The 26,704-nt window shown below is 34.3% G+C and overlaps 2 protein-coding genes and 1 long non-coding RNA gene across 5 annotated transcripts in view; 1 reads left to right on the top strand and 2 right to left on the bottom strand.

The window, feature by feature from the left end:
• LOC139482701 (uncharacterized) overlaps window positions 1-26,704 on the top strand; it is a 931,021-nt gene that overhangs the window by 864,460 nt on the left and 39,857 nt on the right. The gene's annotated exons all lie outside the window — the stretch shown is intronic.
• LOC139482692 (RUN domain-containing protein 1-like) overlaps window positions 1-26,704 on the bottom strand; it is a 726,769-nt gene that overhangs the window by 82,833 nt on the left and 617,232 nt on the right. The window lies entirely within an intron of this gene.
• The window catches only part of LOC139482687 (uncharacterized), an 89,099-nt gene that overhangs the window by 7,615 nt on the left and 54,780 nt on the right, over window positions 1-26,704 (bottom strand). Inside the window, exons 7-12 of the mRNA XM_071266754.1 lie at window positions 23,018-23,554; window positions 21,778-21,884; window positions 17,806-18,259; window positions 14,777-15,555; window positions 13,064-13,094; window positions 8,866-9,134 (exon numbers count right to left, since the gene is read on the bottom strand). Coding sequence (XP_071122855.1) covers window positions 8,866-9,134; window positions 13,064-13,094; window positions 14,777-15,555; window positions 17,806-18,259; window positions 21,778-21,884; window positions 23,018-23,554 — 2,177 coding nt within the window. The remainder of the gene's footprint in view (window positions 1-8,865; window positions 9,135-13,063; window positions 13,095-14,776; window positions 15,556-17,805; window positions 18,260-21,777; window positions 21,885-23,017; window positions 23,555-26,704) is intronic.

The following is a 26,704-nucleotide window of genomic DNA, read 5'->3' on the forward strand; positions in this document are numbered from 1 at the left end:
CAAATATTCATTTTTGTAACAATGATCTTGAACTTTGGACTTTAGCCGACTTACTGATTCATATGTTGTCTCTGCGCAAGTTTCATTAACTTTAGCAAGGAACCACAACAGAAACAATTCTCAAAACAAATATATTCTATTATTAGTCAGTTGTCTTTAATTTTAAGATCAAGGAACAGTAAATGGGCTATGTCACAGAATTTTTTTAACTTTTGAATACATCCTTGGCTCGCTGAACTTTAATAACTAAAAATCGAAAAATAATGCATTCATCCCAGTTATTTGTATTGTAGTCCTGTCATGTAATGTTGTCATTTTAATGTTATATTTAACATTGCCATACAAGCAGGAGGTTTGGCATGCCACCAAACCAGGTTCCACCCACCTTTTTATTTCTTAAAATGTTCTGTGCCAAGTAAGGAAAATAGCCATTGTTATATTATAGTTAGTTTCTGTGTGTGTTACATTTACATTACGATTCCTATATTTGATGCATTTCCCTTAATTTAAGTTTGTATCACGAACAGCGGTATACTACTGTTGCCTTTATTTACCAATCCGTTATTCAGTTAGTCGTGATAAACGTCAAAAATCAACGTTTTTAAAGGCCTATAACGCGATAACGTTATGCTTATTTTGACGTTTTGTTGTATTTTCTACATATAATATTCCTTTATAATTCGGTGACCCCATGATTATTTTATATCATTTAAACAGAAAGTCATGTACCAACAAGTCACATAGTTTTTTAAGAGATTGCATGTTCTTCGGAACAAATATCTATCTATTTTGAAAAAACTAAAATAATTAAAAATCATACAAGACTAACAAAGGCCAGAGCTCTCAACCCTCCCTCTATACCTCTAGCCAATGTAGAAAAAACAAACACACAACACACATAGTAAAACTTTAAGAGAAGTCTGAGTCCGATGTCAGAAAAGGTAACAAAAGAAACTAAACAAAACAACAATTATACATAAATTATCAAAGGACTACTAGCAGTTACTGACATGACAGCTCCAGACCTCAATTAAAGTGATTGAATGATTATTTCTTCATCATATGAATATCAAGCACAATCCCTCCCGTTAGGGGTTTAGTATTATACAATCATAAAATATATGACAAGAACATAAATAAAGGCAACAGTAGTATACCGCTGTTCAAACTCATAAATCCATGGACAAAAAACAAAATCGGGGTAACAAACTAAAACTGAGGGAAACCCATAAATATAAGAGGAGAACAACGACACAACACTACAATGTAACTAACACACACAGAAACAGACCAAGCATCAGACAAAATCCCACGAGAATAAAAAATATAACATCAAAACCAAATACATGAATTTGGGATAGACAAGTACCGTGACACGTCTTATCGCAATGTCTTAACCCGTGTCATGCAAACAACTGGTTTAAGAATAAATGTGTTTGATTCCAATGACCCTATAGATATAATCAATATTAAAGCCAAAATATGCAATCTTTCATGACCTGACAACTATATCCCTTCTTAATAAGTCTGTTAAAAGGTTTTGTTACCTGTTGAGGTGAATACTGACATTGGTGTGTTTTGTAGATATTATTCCCATAAAAGATTAAATGTGAAATACCTTAACGTTTAAGATGTCTGCATGTTGAGTTATATTTACAAATGATGTCCTTGTACCGATGATAAAATTTAGTAAATGTTTTGACTAGTTTGTGATATCGAAAACCCTGGTGTGTAATAATTGTTCAGTAATACATAAATATCTCTCGCTAAAATATAATACGGTGTAGCCTATTTACTGTAACTTGACCTTAATCTATTGATCAAAGTGCTTTTATATGTCTTATAGTATCACATTTTTATTTCAACCAATCAAAAGAACTTAAGAAACCAATTTTACATAAAACTTCTATTTCATATCAGTGATCATAAACTTAATCTATGATTTACAAAATTAATAATCTGTTTTCCTTTCAAATGATGCAAGGGAAACACAAGTGGTCATCAGAACCCATCTATTATAACACATATCTAATAATGCACTGAACGACGGATGTTTAGAAGAAAGTACAGAAATGATAATAATGTTGAGAAACCCACGAACTTTAACGTGACGTCCTGCGGACGTCGGTAAGGAACTTTCATTGTAACGTCATTCTTTTGTTGTTGTTACTTTATACCTGAATGTGGCTACTGCAATACAGCTTACAACTTTTGTTTCCTTCACAATATTATGGTGCCGTGCATAGCACAGTATACCTTGCAAAAACTGACACAAAAAATACAACAATAACAGAAAGCCACAGAGAAGTGAGTTAGCCGTCCACACGCGGAAACCATGTATTTATTGCGGTGAGTCTCATAGCCCTAATACATGTATGAAAATTATTGACCAAAAAGCCCGTCTAGAAATCCTTAAACAAAAGAAAGCTTGTTTTAATGTCTTGGCAACCACCGAGTTACAGATTGTAAGTCTAAAGGAACTTGTAAACAATGAGGACGAAAACATCATACCAGTATTTGTTTAAATAAGAGTCAGTCTTCGTTTTCTAGCAACAGTAATCCGAATTACAATAATGATAATACACCCGCTTCGTCCGATCAGCAAGATATAGCCAAAACCGCATCAGCAATGCATTGTACTAAATATTCACAAGTACTTCTCAAGACCGCGATAGCTACGGTACACTCGAACGCGCAAGTCAGTATGGACGCAAACATACTGTTCGATGAAGGGGCTCCTTTATTACAGATAGTCTATCGGAGCAACTAGAATTAAAACCAAAAGCAACAGAAGCTTTATCCATTTCTGGATTTGGAGGAGGTAACAAATCAGTACGCCATTTGAAAACCGCTGACATATTTGTACTCACGGAAGACGGAAGCCGCATACAGCTGAACATACTCATTGTTCCTGAAACAGCTTCACCAATACGGATACATACTACCGAGACAACTAACTTACCATACTTGCGCGGATTAAAATTGGCACACCCGCTTTCAGGACATGACGTTTTCTCCGTAAATATATTGATAGGCGCTGACCATTATTGGGATTTCATTGAAGATAAGATAATACGAGGCAACGGTCCAACTGCAGTAAAGTCAAGAATAGGGTATTTAATATCTGGCCCGACACAGAAATCAACAGAAGGAACTACTTCAATGATGAACATTTTTTTGGACACAAAGAAGAGGAATATGATTTAGAAAACTTCTGGAAAATCAAGTCATTAGGAATAACGCCTCAGAATAAGGAGAAATCAAACGCAGAATATTTGGAAAACTTCATATCTACAAATATATTGTACGATGCCAATACTTGTAAATACACAGCAAAACTTCCATGGAAAGACGACCATAAACCACTTTCGTCCAACATCGACATAGCTAGACGAAGAACAGAAAATGTAGTACGAAGACTCAGCAACGATTCGTTTTTACTTAGAAAATATGGTGAGATTATAAACGACCAGGAAAAGAGAGGTTTTATTGAACGCATAGACAACCCAACAACAAGCACAGAACATGCGCATTATATCCCTCACCATTCAGTCAAGAAAGATTCAGCGACGACACCCATCCGTATTGTTTATGACTGTAGCTGTCGTCGATCACAAGACACACCTAGTCTGAATGATTGTTTGCGCAAAGAACCCCCGATATTAAATGACATATCAATACTTTTGATGCGATTTAGAGAAAATAAATATGCTGTTGTCACCGATATAGAGAAGGCATTTCTTCAAATCACGTTAGACGAGAAGGACAGAGATATGACGAGATTTTTCTGGCTAAAGGACTCAACAGACCCTACATCAGAGTTGATTACTTACCGCTTTAAAGCTATCTTATTTGGCGCAACGTGTTCACCTTTTATATTGAATGCGACCTTATTAAAGCATTTACGTGAACAGTCTAGTCATACATCTGAAACACTCATAGATGGATTATACGTAGACAACATAATTGCAGGTTTCGACAACACAACTGAACTATTGAAGTTTTATGAAGAGTCAAGAGCACTGATGACCAAAGGTGGATTCAACTTACGCTCATGGGCATCGAATTGTACAGCACTTAACGATTTAGCTACATCTCAAAACGTTAACGATGGAGATAACTGTATTAAAGTTTTTTTAGGATTACGATGGAACACCAAAGATGATCGTGTTAGTTTTGGATTAAAACCATTGTCTTTGCTACCAGATAATCAAATCACGAAACGAGAAATACTAAGAAGATCGTCAACAATCTACGACCCACTTGGAATTCTAAGCCCAGTTACAGTGCGTATCAAGATACTATTGCAAGATTTATGGACACAGAAACTAGGGTGGGACGAACAAATACCTGATGAAATTAGACCACAGTGGCATTCTATCGATCAAGACTGGAAAAAATGCACAGAGATTGAATTTTCGAGACGTTATTTTGAAAATATGGACACTACCGATGAACCTACCTTACATGTATTCACCGATGCAAGCGCAGTAGCGTATGGCGGTTGTACGTACTTAGTAAAAGGGGAAGAGTCTAACTTTGTCATGGCTAAAAATCGAGTGGCACCTTTGAAAAAGTTGACTATACCACAACTTGAACTTATGGCAGCATTAGTCGGAGGACGGTTAACGTCACACATAATGTCAAGTTTACGGAACGTTAAAAAGTGTGTACTATGGAGCAACAGTCAAATTATTTTACATTGGATATCTTCAAGGAAGCAACTTAAAACCTTTATAGCAAAAAGAGTTATCGAAATCAAAGAGCTCACATGTGAACATAGCTGGAAATATTGCCCTACAGAACAAAACCCTGCTGATTTATTATCACGTGGCTTATCGTATGAACAATTGAAAAATAGCAAACTATGGATGCATGGTCCGGACTGGATAACAGACGAGAAACAATGGCCGAATGAATTTCAAATCGACAATAAAGTGATGACCACAACTAGTAGGGACAATGAAAATCAAGAAACGCAAGATGACTCTATACGGACGAAAAATAACATATTGAACGTAATCAACGTTAATAGATACCATTCATTCAACAAAACTGCGCGTATCTTAGGTTACGTACAGAAATTTCTAGATATCTGTCGTAATACAGTTCCTAATACTAGGAGACTGGACACAACATATCTAACACCAAATGATATACATAATGCAACAATGAAGTTAATTGAAGCTGTGCAACACCAAAGATACAGTGATGTTTTTGAAAGCTTATGTTCAAAGTCAACGCATAGTTTGATACGTCAATTACGTTTGTATCTGGACAAAGAAGGATTAATACGATGTGGTGGAAGCATTAATAATGCACCACTTCCAGAGAATGCAAAATTCCCTTATTTAATACCAACAAAGCATAGACTAACAAAATTACTTATAAATGATATTCACATTGAAAATTTACATTCCGGCATAGGAGCTACCGTAACTTATTTGAGGCAGAAATATTGGATACCTTCAGCACGGCAAGAAGTTGGATGCGTAATTTGAAAATGCGTAAGTTGTCGAAAAGTAACAGGAGTTCCATACAAAGCACCAGATCCTCCACCTCTACCAAAAGATAGATTATCATCCGAAGAACCATTTACTATATCAGGCGTCGATTTCAGTGGTGCGCTTAACATCAAAGGAGACAATGGACTACTTCGTAAAGTGTATATATGTTTGTTTACATGTGATAATACTCGAGCTATTCATCTTGAAATAGTTCAAGATATGACTGAAAAATAGTTCATGCTAGCTTTTCGTAGATTCATAAGCAGAAAATCGATACCCAGAGTTATGATATCAGACAATGCTACAACATTTGTTGCCGCCGCGGAGGAAATACGTAAGTTAACGGACTCTAAATCTTTACATGACAAATTATGCATATTTGGAACCACATGGAAATTCATACCAAAACGTGACCCATGGTACGGCGGATTTTGGGAAAGACTGGTTGGACTAACTAAAAACTGTCTAAAAAGATTCTTGGACGCGCATGTATAGATTTACCTCTGTTACAGACATTAGTTGTGAAAATTGAAGCTAACCTTAACAATAGACCGCTTACCTATATATCGTCGGACATTGCCGATCCAGAGTCGCTTACCCCGTCGCATCTATTGTATGGAAGACAAATTAAATCTTTCCCGTATCCGTTACATACAGATGAAACAGAATGTTATAGTGCCGATTTAACAACCAATCATGAAACTATAAATGATCAAGCGAAAAGGAGATTCCGTCTGATTGAACAATTTTTAGCAAGATGGAAACACGAATATTTGACTTCCTTACGAGAATTTCACCGAGTGTCTGGAAATAACAATCAAAGTGTAAAACTAGGAGACGTAGTCCAGATATATGATGATAATTCTCCACGTACGACATGGAAACTCGGTGTAATTGAAGAACTTACCTATGGAAACGATAACCTTGTGCGATCTGCGACGGTCCGAACATCTAACTCTAAACTTAACAGACCAATTGTAAAGTTATATCCTTTGGAGATTTGTGAATCCGATTCAATTATTACCCTGACGCAAAGATATCAGAGAAGAGCCAAGACAGATGCCGTCAAGAAAATCAGAAAGTGTTTAAAGTGACATTTTTCAATTATATTGAAGTGAAGTGACAGTAAATTTAAATTATTTTAATTTATATGAGACATTAATTTTAAAAGAAATATTTCATTTCATTTATTTGTAAAATTTCTTTCAGTTCTAGGACAATTTATTTAATTTATTCTGTATTTGAGCCACTTTCTGCGGCCCCGGAGAATGTTGAGAAACCCACGAACTTTAACGTGACGTCCTGCGGACGTCGGTAAGGAACTTTCATTGTAACATCATTCTTTTGTTGTTGTTACTTTATACCTGAATGTGGCTACTGCAATACAGCTTACAACTTTTGTTTCCTTCACAATAAATATATACTGCATGGCAATACATAGTCCTCTACTGTTTGATAATTAGTACTACATGATAAATCATAGTCCCTTACTGGTTTATATTAAGATCGACTTGGCAATACATTGTCCTCTACTGTTTTATAATTAGTACTGCATGAGAAAACATAGTCCCTTACTGGTTAATATTTAGTACAACATGGCAATACATATTCCTTTACCTGTTAAATAATTTGTATTGCATGGCAACAAACATATCTACAGACATGAGAATGACAAAAACAAGCATGCTGAGATTACTGCACACAATACATAGTTGCCTACTGTTTAACAAACATATCTACAGACAGGATGATTACAAAAACAAGCAATCTGAGATCACTGCATGCCAATACATAGTCGCCTACTGGTTAACAAACATATCTACAGACAGGATGATTACAAAAACAAGCAATCTGAGATTACTGCATGCCAATACATAGTCGCCTACTGGTAAACAAACATATCTACAGGCAGGACGATTACAAAAACAAGCAATCTGAGATTACTGCATGCCAATACATAGTCGCCTACTGTTTAACAAACATATCTACAGGCAGGACGATTACAAAAACAAGCAATCTGAGATTACTGCATGCCAATACATAGTCGCCTACTGGTAAACAAACATATCTACAGGCAGGACGATTAAAAAAACAAGCAATCTGAGATCACTGCATGCCAATACATAGTCGCCTACTGGTTAACAAACATATCTACAGGCAGGATGATTATAAAAACAAGCATTCTGAGATTACTGCATGCCAATACATAGTCGCCTACTGGTTAATAAACACATCTACCTACAGGATGATTATAAAAAAAACCAACATTATAAGGGTACTGCATGAAAATACATAGTCCCCAATCAGATAATAATTAGTACTATTGAAATTCTGGCGGGAAATTGTTCTCTCTTGACTTTTCATAGCTTTATCATTGACAAGTTTAAGTTCTCAAAAAAAAATTAAAAATAATTAAAATTTTATAAAACTTTTACAGATGGCGTATCCTTATACATGTAAAAGATTTATAAAAAGAAAAATGGGGTCTATGGGCATTTTTTTAAGGCATTCCAATTGATAAAACCAGAGGATTTCAAAAATATGACAAAAATTCCAAAACATGAGAAGCGAAAACCCTTAAGGACCATAACTCTGCAAAACAAATCATCGGACTGCAACAACATTTAACATGTTTAAACTTGATACGTAACTGGTCATGATAAAACTATATACCAAATATCAAACATGTCCAATCAATATCTTTCAGAATGAATAAAAGGTGTGGAAAACTAATTTGCCTGACTGCAGGATGGACAGACAAAATGCAAATCTAAAGTCCCTTTCGAATTTGTCGGAAGAATACTCATTCTGATTTGGCAAATATAATAACACTACAGAGAAAAGTCAAATATTTAAATTGTTTTAATCAAAATAAATATATCTTTTAGTTCTTTGTGTTCATTATTTGAAATGTTAAGTTCATGTTGGTGTGCATTCTAAAAGAAGTAATGCTAAATTAACAGTGACAATTTTATTACAATTTTTTTTTTTTAAATTAAGGACACGTCAAGGTCATATAAAATATTTAAGGTAAAGTTATATACTTTTGTCATTGATTACTCACTAATTGATAAAAAAATAGTTGGGCACAAACCTCAATTGGGAAACTTGTTCTGACAAATTTGTTTTGCAAATAATATCTTATACAAGACATTTAATACATGTAACCAACAATGACCAACCCATATACAAAAATCCAGAAAGTGTTGACGTATTGTATAAAAACAAAGGAAAACATCAGACAAAAATCTATTCCTTATAGCAATAATTATCAATAGAATTGACATAGTTTTGTAATGCGAATAGTATTATTTGACATTACATAATTTGATAAGTGCAGTTTATTGGAATAGTTTACCTGACACAGTGTGTGGGTAGTCAAATCCATATCTTGTAAAGCTTTTGCTATGCTACTAAATCTTCCTGAATACTTTTCTCTCCAGGTGACCAGTACTCTATACTTTACAATGTCGACAAATTCATAATCAGATCTAAGTTTTTCCCATTCGTGCAAAGTCATACCAAGATGTATAGCCAACTCTCGTATTGTGGTTTCGTCACATCGTGATGAAAATCGTTGAAGTTCAATATCACTTGGAATTTGATTCAAGGCATCTTCTTGTAAACCTAAATTTGAATAAATTGCTAGATATTGCAAATACAGTTAACAATAACCCTAACAATATCATTTATAATATGATCTATTTTTTGTTGATTTCAAACAAATATTAATTTTGGACCACAATTTGGACCAACTTTAAAACTGGGTCCAAAATAAAAAATCTTAGTACATGTAGATTCACCATATCAAAGAACCCCAAGGATTCAATTTTTGTTGAAATCAAACAAAATTAATTTTGGACCACGATTTGGACCAACTTAAAAACTGGGCCCATAATAAAAAAATCTAAGTACATGTTTAGATTCAGCATATCAAAGAACCCCAAGAATTCAATTTTTGTTAAAATCAAACTTAGTTTAATTTTGGACCCTTTGGACCTTAATGTAGACCAGTTTGAAAACGGGACCAAAAACTAAGAATCTACATACACAGTTAGATTCGGCATATCAAAGAACCCCAATTATTCAATTTTTGATGAAATCAAACAAAGTTTAATTTTGGACCCTTTGGGCCTCTTATTCCTAAACTGTTGGGACCAAAACATCTAAAATCAATTCCAACCTTCCTTTTATGGTCATAAACCTTGTGTTAAATTTCATAGATTTATATTTACTTAATCTAAAGTTATAGTGCGAAAACCAAATGTCTTCAAACGACGACGACGACGACGCCTACGTGATACCAATATTCGACCAAAATTTTTTCATTTTTGAGGTCCTATATCCAGGTTTAATCCATCATTTTGTTCATAATAAAATGCCTGTACCAAGTCAGGAACTTGAAATTGTTATCTATTCGTTTGATGTTTTTGAGCTTTTGAAATTCCTAAAGTGTTTTTGAGTTACTGTCCATCATGTTCACAACGCACAAACAGACGGACAACAGTATACCATAATACGTTCTGTAAACAGACATATAACCAGATGCTCCGCAGGGCGCATCTTTATACAACCACAGAGGTCGAACCCTGAACGGTTTGGGCTAGTATTGACACAACATTCAAACTGGATACAGCTCTGAATTTGGATTGTGATTAAATAGTTGACACATCATAGGTTTCTGACACAGAATAAATGTGGTCTAATGCTTTTGAGCAATTCACTATGCTGTTGAATATCAATCCTTTGATATTTTTAAGAAATTTTCTTTTTCATTTCTAAAATCTGAAATAAGAAAAATTGAACCCCACCAATTTGTTTTCACCTCCCCCTTTCCCTTATTCCAAAAATGATCTCAATTCAAATTTCTAATTGAGTTTTCAACAATAACTACTCATTTAAATACATCATAAAATATACCAGATGCTCCACAGGGCGCAGCTTTATACGACCACATAGGTTAAACCCTGAACGGTTGGTGCAAGTATGGACACAACAATGAATGTAACATTCAAGCTGGATTCAGCTCTAAATTTGGATTGTGATTAAATAGTTGACAAAGCATAGGTTTTTGACACAGAATGAATGTGGTCTAATAAACTTAATATTTGTTTTTTGCCTTTGAGCAATTCACTATGCTGTTGAATATTTATCCTCTCAAAAAATGTTTGAAGAAATTTCTTTTTATTTATGAAATCTGAAATGAGAAAAATTGAACCCCGCCAAATTTTTTTTTCACATCCCCCTTTCCCTTATTCCAAAACTGATCTCAATTCAAATTTCTAATGGAGTTTGCAACAATAACTTCTCATTTAAATACATCATAAAATATCAAAATGTAAAAAAAAGTGCTTTTTATCACTGAATGGTAAAGATTGTTTTAATTGATCAATCGATAGTAAAGGTGAATATACATTGTATATTGTATAAAACAATGATTTAAGTTGATTCAACTACTATTCTGGACAAAGAAAGATAACTCCAATTGAAAATTTCTTGCTATTGTGCAATATTGAGCAATTAGATATTTCTTGCTTTTGAGCAATACTGTGCAATTGAAAATACTTGCTATTGCACAATACTGTGCGATTGAAGATTTCTTGCTATTGTGCAATACTGTGCAATTGAAAATTTCTTGCTATTGCACAATACTGTGCAATTGAAGATTTCTTGCTATTGCTGAATACTGTGCAATTGAGAATTTGTTGCTATTGCACAATACTAAATATGATAATTTCGGATCCTGATTTGGACCAACTTGAAAACTGGACCCATAATAAAAAATCTAAGTACATTTTTAGATTCAGCATATCAATGAAAATTCAAACAAAGTTTAATTTTGGACCCTTTGGGCCCCTTATTCCTAAACGGTTGGGACCCAAACTCCCAAAATCAATCCCAACCTTCCTTTCATAGTCATAAACCTTGTGTTTTAATTTCATAGATTTCTATTTACTTATACTAAAGTTATTGTGCGAAAACCATGAATAATGCTTATTTGGGCCCCTTTTTGGCCCCTATTTCCTAAACAAATGGAACCAAAACTACCAAAATCAATCCCAACCTTCCTTTTGTGGTCATAAACCTTGTGTCAAAATTTCATAGATTTCTATTTACTTAAAGGGATAGTAGCTACGATTTTGAGAAAATTATGAACAAGTTTTCAAGCTGCAAAAATCAAAGATATGTACTAAAAATAAGCAATAAGATCGCTAGAATGTTTTCATAAACTACAGAAGTGTTAATAATTGATAATTCATATCGTGTTGCGTGCCTATTCATCTCATTAATTATGCATCGGGTTTACTTCCCGAACTTTGCCGACACAGCGAGTGAGCTAACCAAGATATAAATAAATATGAACACGTGCTTTTTGTTTTCTTACGTATTTGATAATTACTTTATATTAAACGTACATATTTGACGCCATTTATCAAATTATGTAAATAAAAAATATAACAAAAACCGGCGTATTATTCCAACCCAAAATTCTCCAACAATGGCGATATTATACACTTGTTATTACATTTGTATGACCAAACCATGCCGATAACGTATACATGTGTTTGTGTGTTGAATAGGGGCCTCCGTGAAGGATACACGTGAAGAATAATACTAAATTGTAGGAAGTTGATTTCTAATTTCTTCTAAGGTGGGAGATTCCTGCCTTTAAATTTATTAACATATTTTTGACAATAATGAACACGTTGCGATTTATTTTCACATGATCTGGAATTTTTAAGTAATGTAAACAAGTTACAAAAACCGTCGGCTACTTCTGTTTGACTTAGCCTGCGTCGCAGGTGTTTTGAGTGATTTTAATTACTGATCTCATCACCGTTTTTTATTTTTCATTTACAATAATTTGTCTGCACCTCTTTTTTGTTTCTTTTCTCGCAGAAACTGTAAATTCACGTACCATTTACGCGATAACATTCCCCTTTTCGACAAATTTCCCTTTGACATTTGAGGCACAATGTGCGATTGCGCATTGGGAACTGAAGAGTTCAGATCAACATAGGTCATATGAATAAGGGTTGGGCTTAACATCGAATTATTATCTATAGACAAGAAATAAATTTAGGTGTTAAACGTTAAAAAGCTTCTAAATGATAAATGGAAAGTAACCAGTAGTTGTTTTAATCATATTTATTAAACTTTTTGTACAAAATCTGGCATATAGATTAAAAAAGTAATTTTAATGAAAATCGTAGCTAATATCCGTTTAAAGTTATAGTGCGAAAACCAAGAAGATGCTTATTTGGGCCCTTTTTGGTCCCTAATTCCTAAACTGTTGGGACCAAAACTTCCACAATCAAACCCAACCTTCCTTTTGTGGTCATAAACCTTGTGTTTAAATTTAATAGATTTCTATTCACCTAAACTAAATTTATAGTGCGAAAACCAAAAGTCTTTAGACTACGACGACGACCACGCAGACGACGGCGCCAACGTGATACCAATATACGACCAAAATTTTTTCAATTTTTGCGGTCGTATAAAAAACTATTAGCAATATTTTATTCATCAGTAAGTAATTATTATGCACTATTAACCTTGACAGTTTATTTCACATTCTTCTTTTCCCTGAAAAAAAAACAAAACAAATATTGGTGGATACAAAAATTAGTATTTACAAAAAAAAACTATGGATACATCAGTCTGAGGTTTAGACCAAAGTTATTCATAGTTAAGCGATGGTTAAACTAATATTGTTAGCATTGCCTGTTAATTTTAATTTACATGATTGTATGAAACTATTTTAAAATTTGTATCAGGGTGATAATAAACGTTGATTAGTTCAATTGTTTATAATGTGAGGGTTACCCATTATGTATGTGCCAAACAATGGCATATAAGAATGGCATGTAAGAATGGCATGTAAGAATGGCATGTAAGATATATAGTATGGGCACCTTTGATGAGTAACACAAATATCTCAATTTTGTTATTAAATATTCTACGAAATACGGCTTGTGCATCTAAGTCTTGCATGTCGTGACCAATTTTGATGCCCTGTGTTTAATTCATACACAGAATTATTCCTATTACATCATTTTTGTACATGACACTTGTCTTTTGTTGAAGTTTATATGGTGGCTTCTCGATACCATTTGGTTAGTTTTTGAGTAACTGTATCAATGACATTTAACCTTCCGCATTTTATTTTATGAAAAAACCCATTATGTTTCAAAATGAAAACAACAGGCCTATAGCTTGCAATGATGGACCCTAATGTAAAAAAAACCCCATTGAAATGCTTCGTTTTGCAACCGTGAAAAGACTTCTTTAACCATTTAACTTGTAATGCTCACAATTTTTTCAGTCCCAGAGATGAAACACGCAAATTTTCTTGTGAGATCAGTTTCACGGGAATTGATCTTGCGAGATGTTAGTGACACAGACATTGATCTTGTGAGAGATTTGTTACACAGGAACTTATATTGTGAGTTTGTAATGTTATCCTTTCTTTTATTTTATTCAACATGTTGTTTTGTAATTTTGGAGATTGCATAAGCAAACCGCAAGTCAGGACTGTATGAGTTGATTCAAGATTTGATTATATGATATCAACTTAAGAGTTATAATCAACCTGATCTTGATTCCAAATATTCCACTTGTCTTTAGAATGTACAATCTGATGGTTATCCCAGATCTATATTTACATCACAGATCTATATTTACCTGATCTTGATTCCAAATATTCCACTTGTCTTTAGTATGTACAATCTGATGGTTATCCCAGATCTATATTTACATGATCTTGATACCAAATATTCCACTTTTCTTTAGTATGTATAATCTTATGTTTTTCACAGATCTATATTTACCTGATCTTGATACCAAATATTCCACTTGTCTTTAGTATGTACAATCTTAAGTTTATCACAGATCTATATTTACCTGATCTTGATTCCAAATATTCAACATGTGTCTAGTATATACAATATAATGTTTATCACAGATCAATATATACCTGATCTTGATTCCAAATATTCCACTTGTCTTCAGTATGTACAGTCTAATGTCTATCACATATCTATATACACCTGATCTTGATTCCAAATATTCCACCTATCTTTAGTATGTACAATCTTATGTCTATCACAGATATATATTTACCTGATCTTGATTCAAAATATTCAACTTGTCTTTAGTATGTACAATCTTATGTTAATCACAGATCTAAATTTACATGAACTTGATTCCAAATATTCCACCTATCTTTAGTATGTACAATATGATGTCTATCACAGATCTATATTTACCTGATCTTGATTCCAAATATTCCACTTCTCTTTAGTATGTACAATCTTATGTTTATCACAGATCCATTCATCAGTTGTCAATGCTGCCTCTTCAGTTGTATGGCATTCTAACATGGAGCATGCATATTCAATGTGAAAGGGTAGTTTTTGGCTGCTAGAGGAGACATGGACTGTGGATTTATAGAATTCTGAGATTCTCTCCAATGTTGTAAACAGACATTCCTTAATACCAGTGGCAATATCTGGTACTATCAGTCCATTGGAGGTTTCATGGACTATGTAGAGCAATATCTTGTTACCTTCAACACACACTACAATATCATGTGCTTTATCGAATGATAAACCAATGAATCCTGAAAACAGGAGTTGTTTTTCTTCATATGTCTTCACGGTCCACATACTGAGACATGCACTAATGAGACGATTTGGTAAGGCTGGTGGTATAATTGTCCCTTTGAAAACAAAAGCTAGACTGATGGCTTTCTCTGGTGTGCATTCATGGGTCATGAATCTTGTGTCATTTCTTTGAGTAAGCATACAGGGAACAAAGAAGTTTTCCACTGGTAACCGACTTCCCGTAGTTACATCATATCTACGCTGCTCTGATAGAATATCAAGGTGGATAAGCATATCAAATATGAACTCTTTGTAGGGTGATATTTTATTGAAGTGCTTTTGTTCCCAAATAAGATAAAGATCTTTTCTTTGTATTATACCACTCGCTGACATCCTTTCAAAAGTATTTCTTATAAGACCTTTCTTTGGCCAGAAGGCAATATCTGTAAAGTTAAATTGAAACAAATTAAAAATTAAAAGAGTTTTAAAAGTATCTCATGATAATGAAACGATTGCTTTATTTGTAAATCTTCTCTGGCTGATCATGTCGGCTTTTATGTTTCCATTTTTCTTTTATAGTTTTTAACTAAATAGGCAAACAAATAAAAACAACAGACTGTTATCATTAGCCATTTAAGGGCAATTACTCCTATAAGATGTAGTCTAACAGGCAGTTTTGATTTAAATAGACAGTCTGTAAAAAGACATAATAAAAAGTTGAGAAACCCTACGTAATGACAATAACTCCTTCTAGGGGTGATCTGTTAATTCGGATAAAGACAGGAAGTATGTAGATCTTAACGTTCTGATCATATTTGACCTTGTTATATTTTCCCTATCTATAATACGTACTTCAACATATTGAGACCATTAACATGATAGACACATTTTAACCTAATGTATTATTTGGTAGCCAGTTGATTTACTGACAGGAACCATACAAAAAAAAACACATACTCTTTAGAACAGATACTCCAATGAAGATGTGGTTGCAACTGTTTTTGTAGTTTCAGAGAAGAACATTTTTTGACATTCAAAATTTGCAATTATCAGGTGATCATGTCTTATTTTCACTTTCTTTCTTATCCGTGGTTGTGGAAACTAGAGGCTCTAAAGAGCCTGTGTAGCTCACCTTGGTCTATGTGAATATTAAACAAAGGACACACTGTCAGATGGATTCAAGACAATATTGTGGTTCGGTGATGGTGATGTGTTTGTAGATCTTACTTTACTGAACATTCTTGCTGCTTACAATTATCTCTATCTATAATGAACTTGGCCCAGTAGTTACAGTGGAAAATGTTAGTCAAATTTTACAAATTTTGTGAAAATTGTTAAAAAATGACTATCTAAAGGGCAATAACTCCTAAGGGGGGGGCAATTGACCATTTTGGTCATGTTGACTTCTTTTCAGGTCTTACTTTGCTGTACATTATTGCTGTTTACAGTTTATCTCTATCTATAATAATATTCAAGATAATAACCAAAAACAGCAAAATGTGATTAAAATTATCAATTCAGGGGCAGCAACCCAACAAAGAGTTGTTCGATTGGTCTGTAAATTTCAGGGCAGATAGATCTTGACCTGATTAACAATTTTACACCATGTCAGATTTGCTCTAAATGCTTTGGTTTTTGAGTTATAACCCAAAAACTGCATTTTACACCTATGTTCTATTTTAACCGTGGCGGCCATCTTCGTTGGAAGACCGAGTCACCAGACACATTTTTAAACTAGATACCCCAAAGATGATTGTGGCCAAGTTTGGATTAATTTGGCCCAGTTGTTTCAGAGAAGATGATTTTTGTAAAAGATTACTAAGATTTACGAAACATGGTTAAAAACTGACTATAAAGGGCAATAACTCCTAAAGGAATCAACTGACCATTCGGTTATGTTGACTTATTTGTGAATCTTACTTTGCTGTACATTATTGCTGTTTACAGTTTATCTCTATCTATAATAATATTCAAGATAATAACCAAAAACAGCAAAATGTCCTTAAAATTACCAATTCAGGGGCAGCAACCCAACAACAGGTTGTCCGATTCATCAGAAAATTTCAGAGCAGATAGATCTTGACCTGATCAACAATTTTACCCCATGTCAGATTTGCTCTAAATGCTTTGGTTTTTGAGTTATAAGCAAAAAACTGCATTTTACCCCTATGTTCTATGTTTAGCCATGGCGGCCATCTTGGTTGGGTGGCTGGGACACCGGACATATATTTGAAACTAGATACCCCAATGATGATTGTGGCCAAGTTTGGTTTAATTTGGCCCAGTAGTTTCAGAGGAGAAAATTTTTGAAAAAAATTACCGACGACGGACGACAGACGACGACAGACGCCGGACGCAAAGTGATGGGAAAAGCTCACTTGGCCCTTCGGGCCAGGTGAGCTAAAAATGTGTTAATATCAGTATGATCAGGCCTTTCAGTAATAAAACTTTCATTTGTACTCTCTCAAACATCATATCTAGTATTACAATTGGTTGATTTCTGAGTCCGAGTATGAGAATTTTTTCAGAAATTTTTATAACTGCAAGTCTTTATTCTTCTTTATAGTCTTTGGAAAATTTATGACAATTATCTAGCCTAAGGCAAAACAGAGATTATTAGCATGTTATATAGACACCTGGCTGTGTGTGATGACCATGAAGAGTATATAAGTGAATATTTTATCATTTAATACCTGTAACAAAGGATCTCATCACTTCGACCAGAAGTAGGGGACTGATAATCACATAACTTCTCAACTGTGGGGTATCAATATAGATTATTTTCCCAAGTGAGTGGTGAAATTTTAGGAAATCTCTCAGCTCTTCATTAGACAAGACGGACACCTTGCTGATGGAATTCAATTCTTCAACTTCTCTCAAAGACAATACTTGTTTTCCCTTTGCTACCAAGTTAGCAATCTCAAGTTCAAGAGGAACGGAAGCATTGGGCATTTCCTCTCCCCAACATGGATGTTGAAAGGTAAGATCTGTGATTGCTTTCTTTAGAACATCGATCTCTGGATCTGTGTTGTCTGTGGCATTGACAAATATTTGATTGTCGATGACCAGATGTTCTCGTCCTTCATGGTCTTTAAATAACTCTTCTACTCCGTTATATAACTCGGCACGCCGTGTTTCAATATTCTCCTATTAAGAAATACAGAAGTACAGAGAGTAATAAGATTATATGGTGAAATGCAATGTATGCACTGACTCAGTTCCTGTAAAACTAATTTATCACTGAATCCATTAATCCAAAATAAAAAGTTGATGATCTAAGACATGTTTAATATTCCTAAACAATTGAATAAAAACTAAATAAGGGCGAGCAAAATGACAGTGAACCATTTATTGGTTGTTCATTTAAAACAATTAAGGATTCATGAGTCCAACTTCTAAAGGCAAAAACATATGATATTTAACGAAACAACATATTTAGTGGGGCGGCTTAGTATCGAATTTGACAAAATCATGTAAAGGGTGATACAATCATAGGATTTGGTACATACGTTCTTTATGGTGTACTTTATTATATCAGAGGAGTAGCTAACATGTTTCTGTATTTTTTCATGATGGCTATCTTGAATATAAAATTGACATCATTTTGCAAAATGTTTTTAATTTGATAACAATTCGACACCTTTTGAATGAAATAAAGGTCATGACAACTACGTCTAATACAACAAAATGACCTGAACATATGTCAAACACACAGTCATTGTAAAAAAAGATCACCACTCCCGGTTAGGGTTGTAAAAGTTCATACAATCGAGATGAATAATAGTGGTAAGAATTTGATGTAAAAATGTCGATTATCCATGCCCAATCGCTCAGACAAGACAGGCGATGTTCTTGTGTGACTGACGTTCCCCATGATTAACCAACTTGATATGCAGCTCATTTGGTGTGCTCAAGCAATGCAGCTGTGGTAGGTGGAATTATGCCATACTGTCTTTGTTTGGCATACCATCAAATCAAGCCAAGATTCAATAATGGCAAATAATGTTGTGTTTCAGTCGTACATGCCTACAATAAATGCCTTTCTCAACTCTATATCAGCTTCACTGACGAATGTAGGTTTTTTATTCAATCGCTCAAACACCTCGGTTACATCCTCAAATAGTTCTCACGTCTGTTATGCCTACATCTTACCAAATCCACGACAAGTGTCGCATCCAGTTAAAGCGTAGAAAATGGCAAAAACCTACATTAAGGACCAATAAGAAGATCATTTTCGTAAATCAAAAACATATCGCATGTTTTTTTTTTGCTTTTCTAAATGCGACCCAAAGTTTTTCAGTTTGTAGTGTCTTGAATAAAGCTGAGCTGATTATCAGTGTCGACTTAAAACCCTCCAAGTAACACTTTTGTTATGAACCAAAGTTCTTGTATCTGCTTGCTCGTGGTTACAAGGATCACTCATACTCATTCTGTAAACTCACGGATATATAGTCGTAGTTAAGAATGGCAGTACCATCTTCGAACATAATAAGTGGTTCTGGTTTTGATTTAAGATAATTATGCTGATGAACATTAGGGAGTTCATGTACCTTTTTAAATTTGGGTTTACTTGATAATATCATCTGATCCCTTCTTACGTCAACATATTCTGTCATCGGATGTTGCAAATAGAGATTCCAGTCCCATGAAATATGATTTTGATGTTGTTGAAATGGGGTTGTTGCCTATGTTGTCGATCTCAGTTTTGGTTAATACTTTGCAACCAAATAAAGGCGGAAAACTACACCCTCAATCAAATAACGTTGAAGTACAGCTTCGCCTAGTTGAGTCGATATTTCTATGGAATGTGTCTATAAGCTGTCTCTTCCTGATTTATGCAAAGAGTAATAATCCACAATACACATAAAATGGTGCCACCCGATCAACTGAATATCTGCGTTGTACTTGGCCTTCTGGGGGGTTTGCATGGCAATTAAACAGTAATAGACAGATCTAAGTCGAAAATTGAAGAAACGAAGTCAAATGTGATGTATTATCAGGTCCATGCGCTATAATTGTTCACCAACTGTAACATTAAAGGAGGTATACTGTCATTAATATATTCAGAGACTAAGGATCCCGAAAATGTTGTCTTCTTGGTATTTTATTATCAGCAATCATTTCGGTCGTCTTTTCATATGCATATGGTGTCATTGTAATTACAGGCAAACGTAATTGCTGGTCCTATATCTTTTCCTTACATCAAAAGGACATCTCAAGTACTAGCATCTTCTGCAACGACTTCATATTAAGGGCGTAGAGCATGTAGTGTGTACATTTGCAGAAGAAGATTCGAGTTATGTCAATCTTTGTCGTAAAGGTTTGCCATGACGTCTGCTAATCGGAACACCACTGACTAATCAGAATTTCGTTGAGTTTCAAAGATGTATGTAACCAGATCAGCTAATGTACTAGTAATTTCTTTAATAATATTTTCCTTCTGAGTACATCTGCTTTCGTCCTCTGTTTGTATCTTCTTTGCTCTCTCCATATAAACAACAACGAGACAAGACGGGTTATACTTCGTTTCTTGTGCTACTACATCACTAATACATAGTTTCGCCAACGCCTGTTCATTATGTAAAACTGTTCATTAATCCACCACTTAACAAAGGTTCAGTTTCATTGTCATTGCGGATAAATGCAACTGTTTAAAACTAATGAAACATTATGCATTTTTTTAAGGGATCAAGTTGTTGATCTTTCGAACGAAGTGTACTTCAATACACCTTAGGGGACTTGCATTCACTCGAACTTCCAGATGGCATTGGTGACATATGGCGTTTCTTGGCCTATCTCAAGTTTTGTAATGTAAAACTTCATTCCGTAAAAGTCATGATACTTACCCTTTTACGTTTCCATGTGCTTTCAATTCACTGTCAATCGTTTAATCGCCGAATATTTTAAGGGGTTACGGAGTGCATTTACTTCATGAAAAGTGTGATATTTTTGCCAAATATTGTATATCCTTCGGCTAACAATTTCAATGGGGTAGTTGTGTCTGCGTGGGCATTGTTTAAAATCAGTTTCCCAACTATCTGTTAAGGAAGCTGACGAGCAATTTTTTTCTCCATTTCAAAACCAACTATAATATTTATAAAAACTAAAGAGATCAACAATGTAACAAAGATCAATTACGTAAATATTGTCTGAATAAAATATCTTAACGCTTCTGATATTCAGGTCGAGGGATTATCCTTTTACCACCTATATAGCACTTGTTTCCATTGAATCCAATTAAAAGTTTGCCTATATTCAGCCTGTGATTTAACCATTAATAGAATGGGTCAAATTACGAATATTTAAAAACCTGAAGTAACTTAGCGACCGATATTCGACCGGAAGTATTGTTTTATCACTATAATAGAACAACTTAACCTTAACTCACTCTATCTAGTAAGTTAAGGTTTAGTTTTCCTATTGTAATTTCAATAATTTGTACCTCACAACTCAGTATTGACAGGATATTAGTACACGGTCACCATAGCCCATCTAAAACTAAATTATAAGTATACATTAAATGAAAGAGTTTGATTGACAGCTCTAATTTTCTTTATCATCGATCATGTGACAATTTTGTGTCGATAAATGCTGGGCAGAATGTCTTTATACCATCTTCAATTATCTAATGTATGCCTTAAATCAGCTCAAATTAGATTACTTACCGTTGTTACTTTGTCTTTATGGGTAGCAACAAACAAGATCTTTGGAATGCCTGTATATACTGCTTTACAATAGGTAAGGATACAGTTTACCCAGTGTTGTAAGAATACTGAAAATAAAACATATCAATACAATACATCTCTAACGTCCATTCATATGGTTATTCGGGTTAAATAACTGGCTTGAGTCTGCAATATCGATATTGGTTTCTAGTAATTCCTTGTGTTTTTTGTCTGTAACTAAATACATAAAATGTTCTTTTATTTTTAAAGGTTATTGCCATTTCAAAGTGAGTTCTCTGACTCAATGTCACTATGCATTCAATTTTGATCACTGCCCATATCACCAAGTTAACAATATGTTATTTTCCAATGAATCATGGATTAATTCCAAAAAACCATCAATGGAATTTTGAATATTTAATTTGACCGAGTTTTATGCTAAAGCAATGTTGTTGCTAATGCAATAAAGATTCATTCATTCATTCATTCAATACCTTGCGAACCCCATTTGATTGAAATATATTAAAGATCACGATTCCAAACACCTGTTTCTCTCTGGATTTTTCATTTTGTATAAAAGCTTCCGTCTGTCAGCATGTTTCATCATTGATTTCCATCCTCTTACTTACACCCTCTGGTTCAATCGATGAATTTAGAATTCGTATGATCAGTTAACAACAAAGTTCATGTTTTAATGATTTGTAAGTCTTGAACGTGTTATATGATTATATTAATAATAGTTATCAAAGGTACCAGGATTATAATTTAGTACGCCAGACGCGCGTTTCGTCTACATAAGACTAATCAGTGACGCTCATATCAAAATATTTATAGAGCCAAACAAGTACAAAGTTGAAGAGCATTGAGGATCCAAAATTCCAAAAAGTTGTGCCAAATACGGCTAAGGTAATCTATGTCTGGGATAAGAAAAGCCTTAGTTTTTAAAAAATTCAAAGTTTAGTAAACAGGAAATTTATAAAAATGACCACATCATTAATATTCATGTCAACACCGAGGTGTTGACTACTGGGCTGGTGATACCTTCGGGGACGAAACGTCCACCAGCAGTGGCATCGACCCAGTGGTGTAAATAGTTATCAAAGGTACCAGGATTATAATTTAGTACGCCAGACGCGCGTTTCGTCTACATAAGACTCATCAGTGACGCTCATATCAAAATATTTATAGAGCCAAACAAGTACAAAGTTGATTAATAAAATGAATAGTTTCATAATAATACCTGCTGGGGTTGGAGTCATATGCTGCCCTGGAAAGCACAAGACATCAGGAACCTGCTCATGTAATCCTTTGCTTCCATCAAAAACAACAAGAAACAAAGCTCTATAGGTCATGAAGGTCTGGTGTGTTGTATAATAAACATACTGTCCACCAAAATCCCAGAAGATGAGTCTTCCAACTTTCATCTTGTACTTTCCACTCTTTAAGACTTTTTCCATTTTTCTTCTGATTTCATCTATAGTCATCTTTGCTTTCATTTTCTGTTTCAACTGCTGTCGTGATAGAGGCACACTGGAGGATGTTTCCGGTGATAAAGGTATGGCTGATGGGGGTTGGTTAGAGATAGTATCTGATGTGTTTGATGGCAGAGGCAATGCCATAGCTTGTGATTGCTGTAGGACACCTGGATTACCCATGTTATCGTCTTTACTTCCTGATGCTTGATGTTGGTCTAACTTTTCACTTGAATTTGTTCCCTTCTCGTCTCTTGAAGTCATTAAAACCTTATTGTAAACAACATCCATGGCGTTATAACTTCCTATAAGAAGAACAAAAAAGAATTCTAGTATAAAAAGTTAAAATAAATGCTTAACTTAAAGCGGGTGATTTTCGCGGTGTGTACATTTTCGCTAATTTTCGCAGATAGAACAAAATCGCCAAAATAAATTCCGCCAATTAAAAAGCGCACATGCAATAAAATTGATAAAAGTTTTTAATCCGCCAAAATAATTACTGCCTAAATATTTTGTATACCTTTTTAGATGTCAACCGCGATATTTTACACCCGCTAAAATAATCCCCTATACGGTGTTCTATATGATGCGCTTCTATGGCATTGTACATTAGAGGGTGATAACATTCTATGTGTATATACCAAACCCAGACTACAATAGAAGTAGGAAGATGTGGTATGAGTGACAAAGATACAACTCCCCTTCCATGTCACAAATGTTAAAAGTAAACTATCATAGCACGTTAAGGTCAAAGTACGAACTTCGACACAGAGCCTTCAATCACACCAAACAGCAAGCTATACAGGGTCTTAACATTGACAACTGTTAAACTATTCAAACAGGAAAACCAACGGTCTAGATATAGGAAGATTTGGTGTGAGTGCCAATGAGACAACTTTCCATCCAAATAACAATTTATAAAAGTAAACCATGATAGGTCAATAATATATATATATATATATATTACCCAGATGATTCGCAGGGCGCAGCTTTATAAAACCACAGAGGTCGAACCCTGAACAGTTGGGAAAAGTATAGACACAACATTCGAGCTTGATACAGCTCTGAATTTGGGTTGTGATTGAAAAGTTGACACAGCTTAGGTTTCTGACACAGAATAAATATGGTCTAATGAAATTATTTTATTTTGCTTTTGAGCAATACACTAGGATGTTGGATATTAATCTCCTTAAAAAAAATTAATGAAGAAATTTTCATTTTAATTTCTGAAATCTAAAATGAGCAAAATTGTACCACCCCACCAACAAATGTGTATCTCCCTCCCAATTTTATTTTACCTCCCCTTTACCTCATTTCAAAAATAATCTCAATTCAAATTTCTAATGGAGTTTGCAACAATAATTACTCATTTAAATACCTCATTAAATATCAAAATATAAAATGACATACAGTCATGGTTAAAATTAATATTAATCAATAGTAACTAATAACTTTTTTTTACAGCTGATCATCTCAAGACAATCATCATTTCTGTATGCATAATTTTCAAGAAGTGTGAGGGAGGTAATCAAAGGATATATATATATATCACAAGAAACGATAAACAGTTAAGAACCACATCAACAAAGACAACTACTGAACATCAGAAAGACTTGCAGCGGGACTAAAAATACCAGAGGGACAGTCACACTCATATATCGAAAACAAACTGACAACGCCATGACCAAAAATAAAAAGACAAAGAGACAAATAATAGTACATATAACAAAACATAGAAAACTAAAGACTAAGCAATACGAACCCCACCATAAACTGAGGTGATATCGGATGCTTCTGAAGGGTTAGCAGATCCTGCTCCACATGTGGCACCCGTCGTGTTTATTATGTTATTACAAATCCAGTAAAAAGTCTAATTCGGTAGGTCACATTCGTGTAAAGGTAAGGGTATTGTAGTTTCGACATAAGGAACATGTCCGATATTATCTGTGAAGCGGTTATTCCATAACAGTCAACCAACTTGTGATTGCGTCCTTAAACTTTACGAAGGGATGATTTCAACTTCACCATTTGGAACTCATGGTTTAAACAATCTAATAGGTACCGACTTTCACTTTTATAAAGAACAATAGTGTATCATCCTAACATAGAAACACACACTATAAAATATAACAAGAGTGCACACTCTGAAACGTCTCGCCTTCTTTACTAATCATAGATATTATGTTGATAGACCAAATATAAAGCTTTATTACAACTGTCACATAAACTCAACATTAACCAAGAAAACAAAACATTGATCAATGAACCATGAAAATGAGGTCAAGGTCAGATGAACCATGCCAGGCTGACATGTACAGCCAACAATTCTTCAATACAACAAATATAGTTGACTTATTGCTTATAAATTCAGAAAAACAGACAAAAACACAAGAACTTAACACTGAGCAATAAACCGTGAAAATGAGGTCAAGGTTTAATAAAACCTGCGAAACAGACATATAGATCATAAAATATTTCCATACACCAAATATAGTTGGCCTAATGCATAAAGTATTGGAAAAATAGACCAAAACTCAAAAACTTAACTTTGACCACTGAACCATGAAAATGAGGTCAAGGTCAGATGACACCTGTCAGCTAGACATGTACACCTTACAATCATTCCATACACCAAATTTAGAAGACCTATTGCATATAGTAAAAGAAAAACAGACCAAAACACAAAAACTTAACTTTGACCACTGAACCATGAAAATGAGGTCAAGGTCAGATGACACCTGTCAGCTAGACATGTACACCTTACAATCATTCCATACATCAAATTTAGAAGACCTATTGCATATAGTATAAGAAAAACAGACAAAAACACAAAAACTTAACTATAACCACTGAACCATGAAAATGAGGTCAAGGTCAGATGACACCTGCCAGTTGGACATGTACACCTTACAGTCCTTCTATACACTGAATATACTAGACCTATTGCTTATAGTATCTGAGATATGGACTTGACCACCAAAACTTAACCTAGTTCACTGATCCATAAATTGAGGTCGAGGTCAAGTGAAAACTGTCTGAGGGGCATGAGGACCTTGCAAGGTACGCACATACCAAATATAGTTATCCAATTACTTATAACACATGTATAATAAGAGAGAATTTAACATTACAAAAAATCTTAACTTTTTTTTCAAGTAGTCACTGAACCATGAAAATGAGGTCAAGGACATTGGACATGTGACTGATGGCAAGTTTGTAACATGAGGCATCTATATACAAAGTATGAAGCATCCAGGTCTTCTACCTTCTAAAATATAAAGCTTTTAAGAAGTTAGCTAACGCCGCTGCCACCGTAGCTGCCGCCGGATCACTATCCCTATGTCGAGCATTCTGCAACAAAAGTTGCAGGCTCGACAACAATTAACCTCTCACTTAGAGTAAAAATATTTGCAATTTAGCAATTTAAATTTTGATTGTAAAAAGACGCGTTGAAA

The sequence above is a fragment of the Mytilus edulis genome, chromosome 7 (genome assembly GCF_963676685.1).
Source record: "Mytilus edulis chromosome 7, xbMytEdul2.2, whole genome shotgun sequence".
NCBI classification, from domain to species: domain Eukaryota; kingdom Metazoa; phylum Mollusca; class Bivalvia; order Mytilida; family Mytilidae; genus Mytilus; species Mytilus edulis.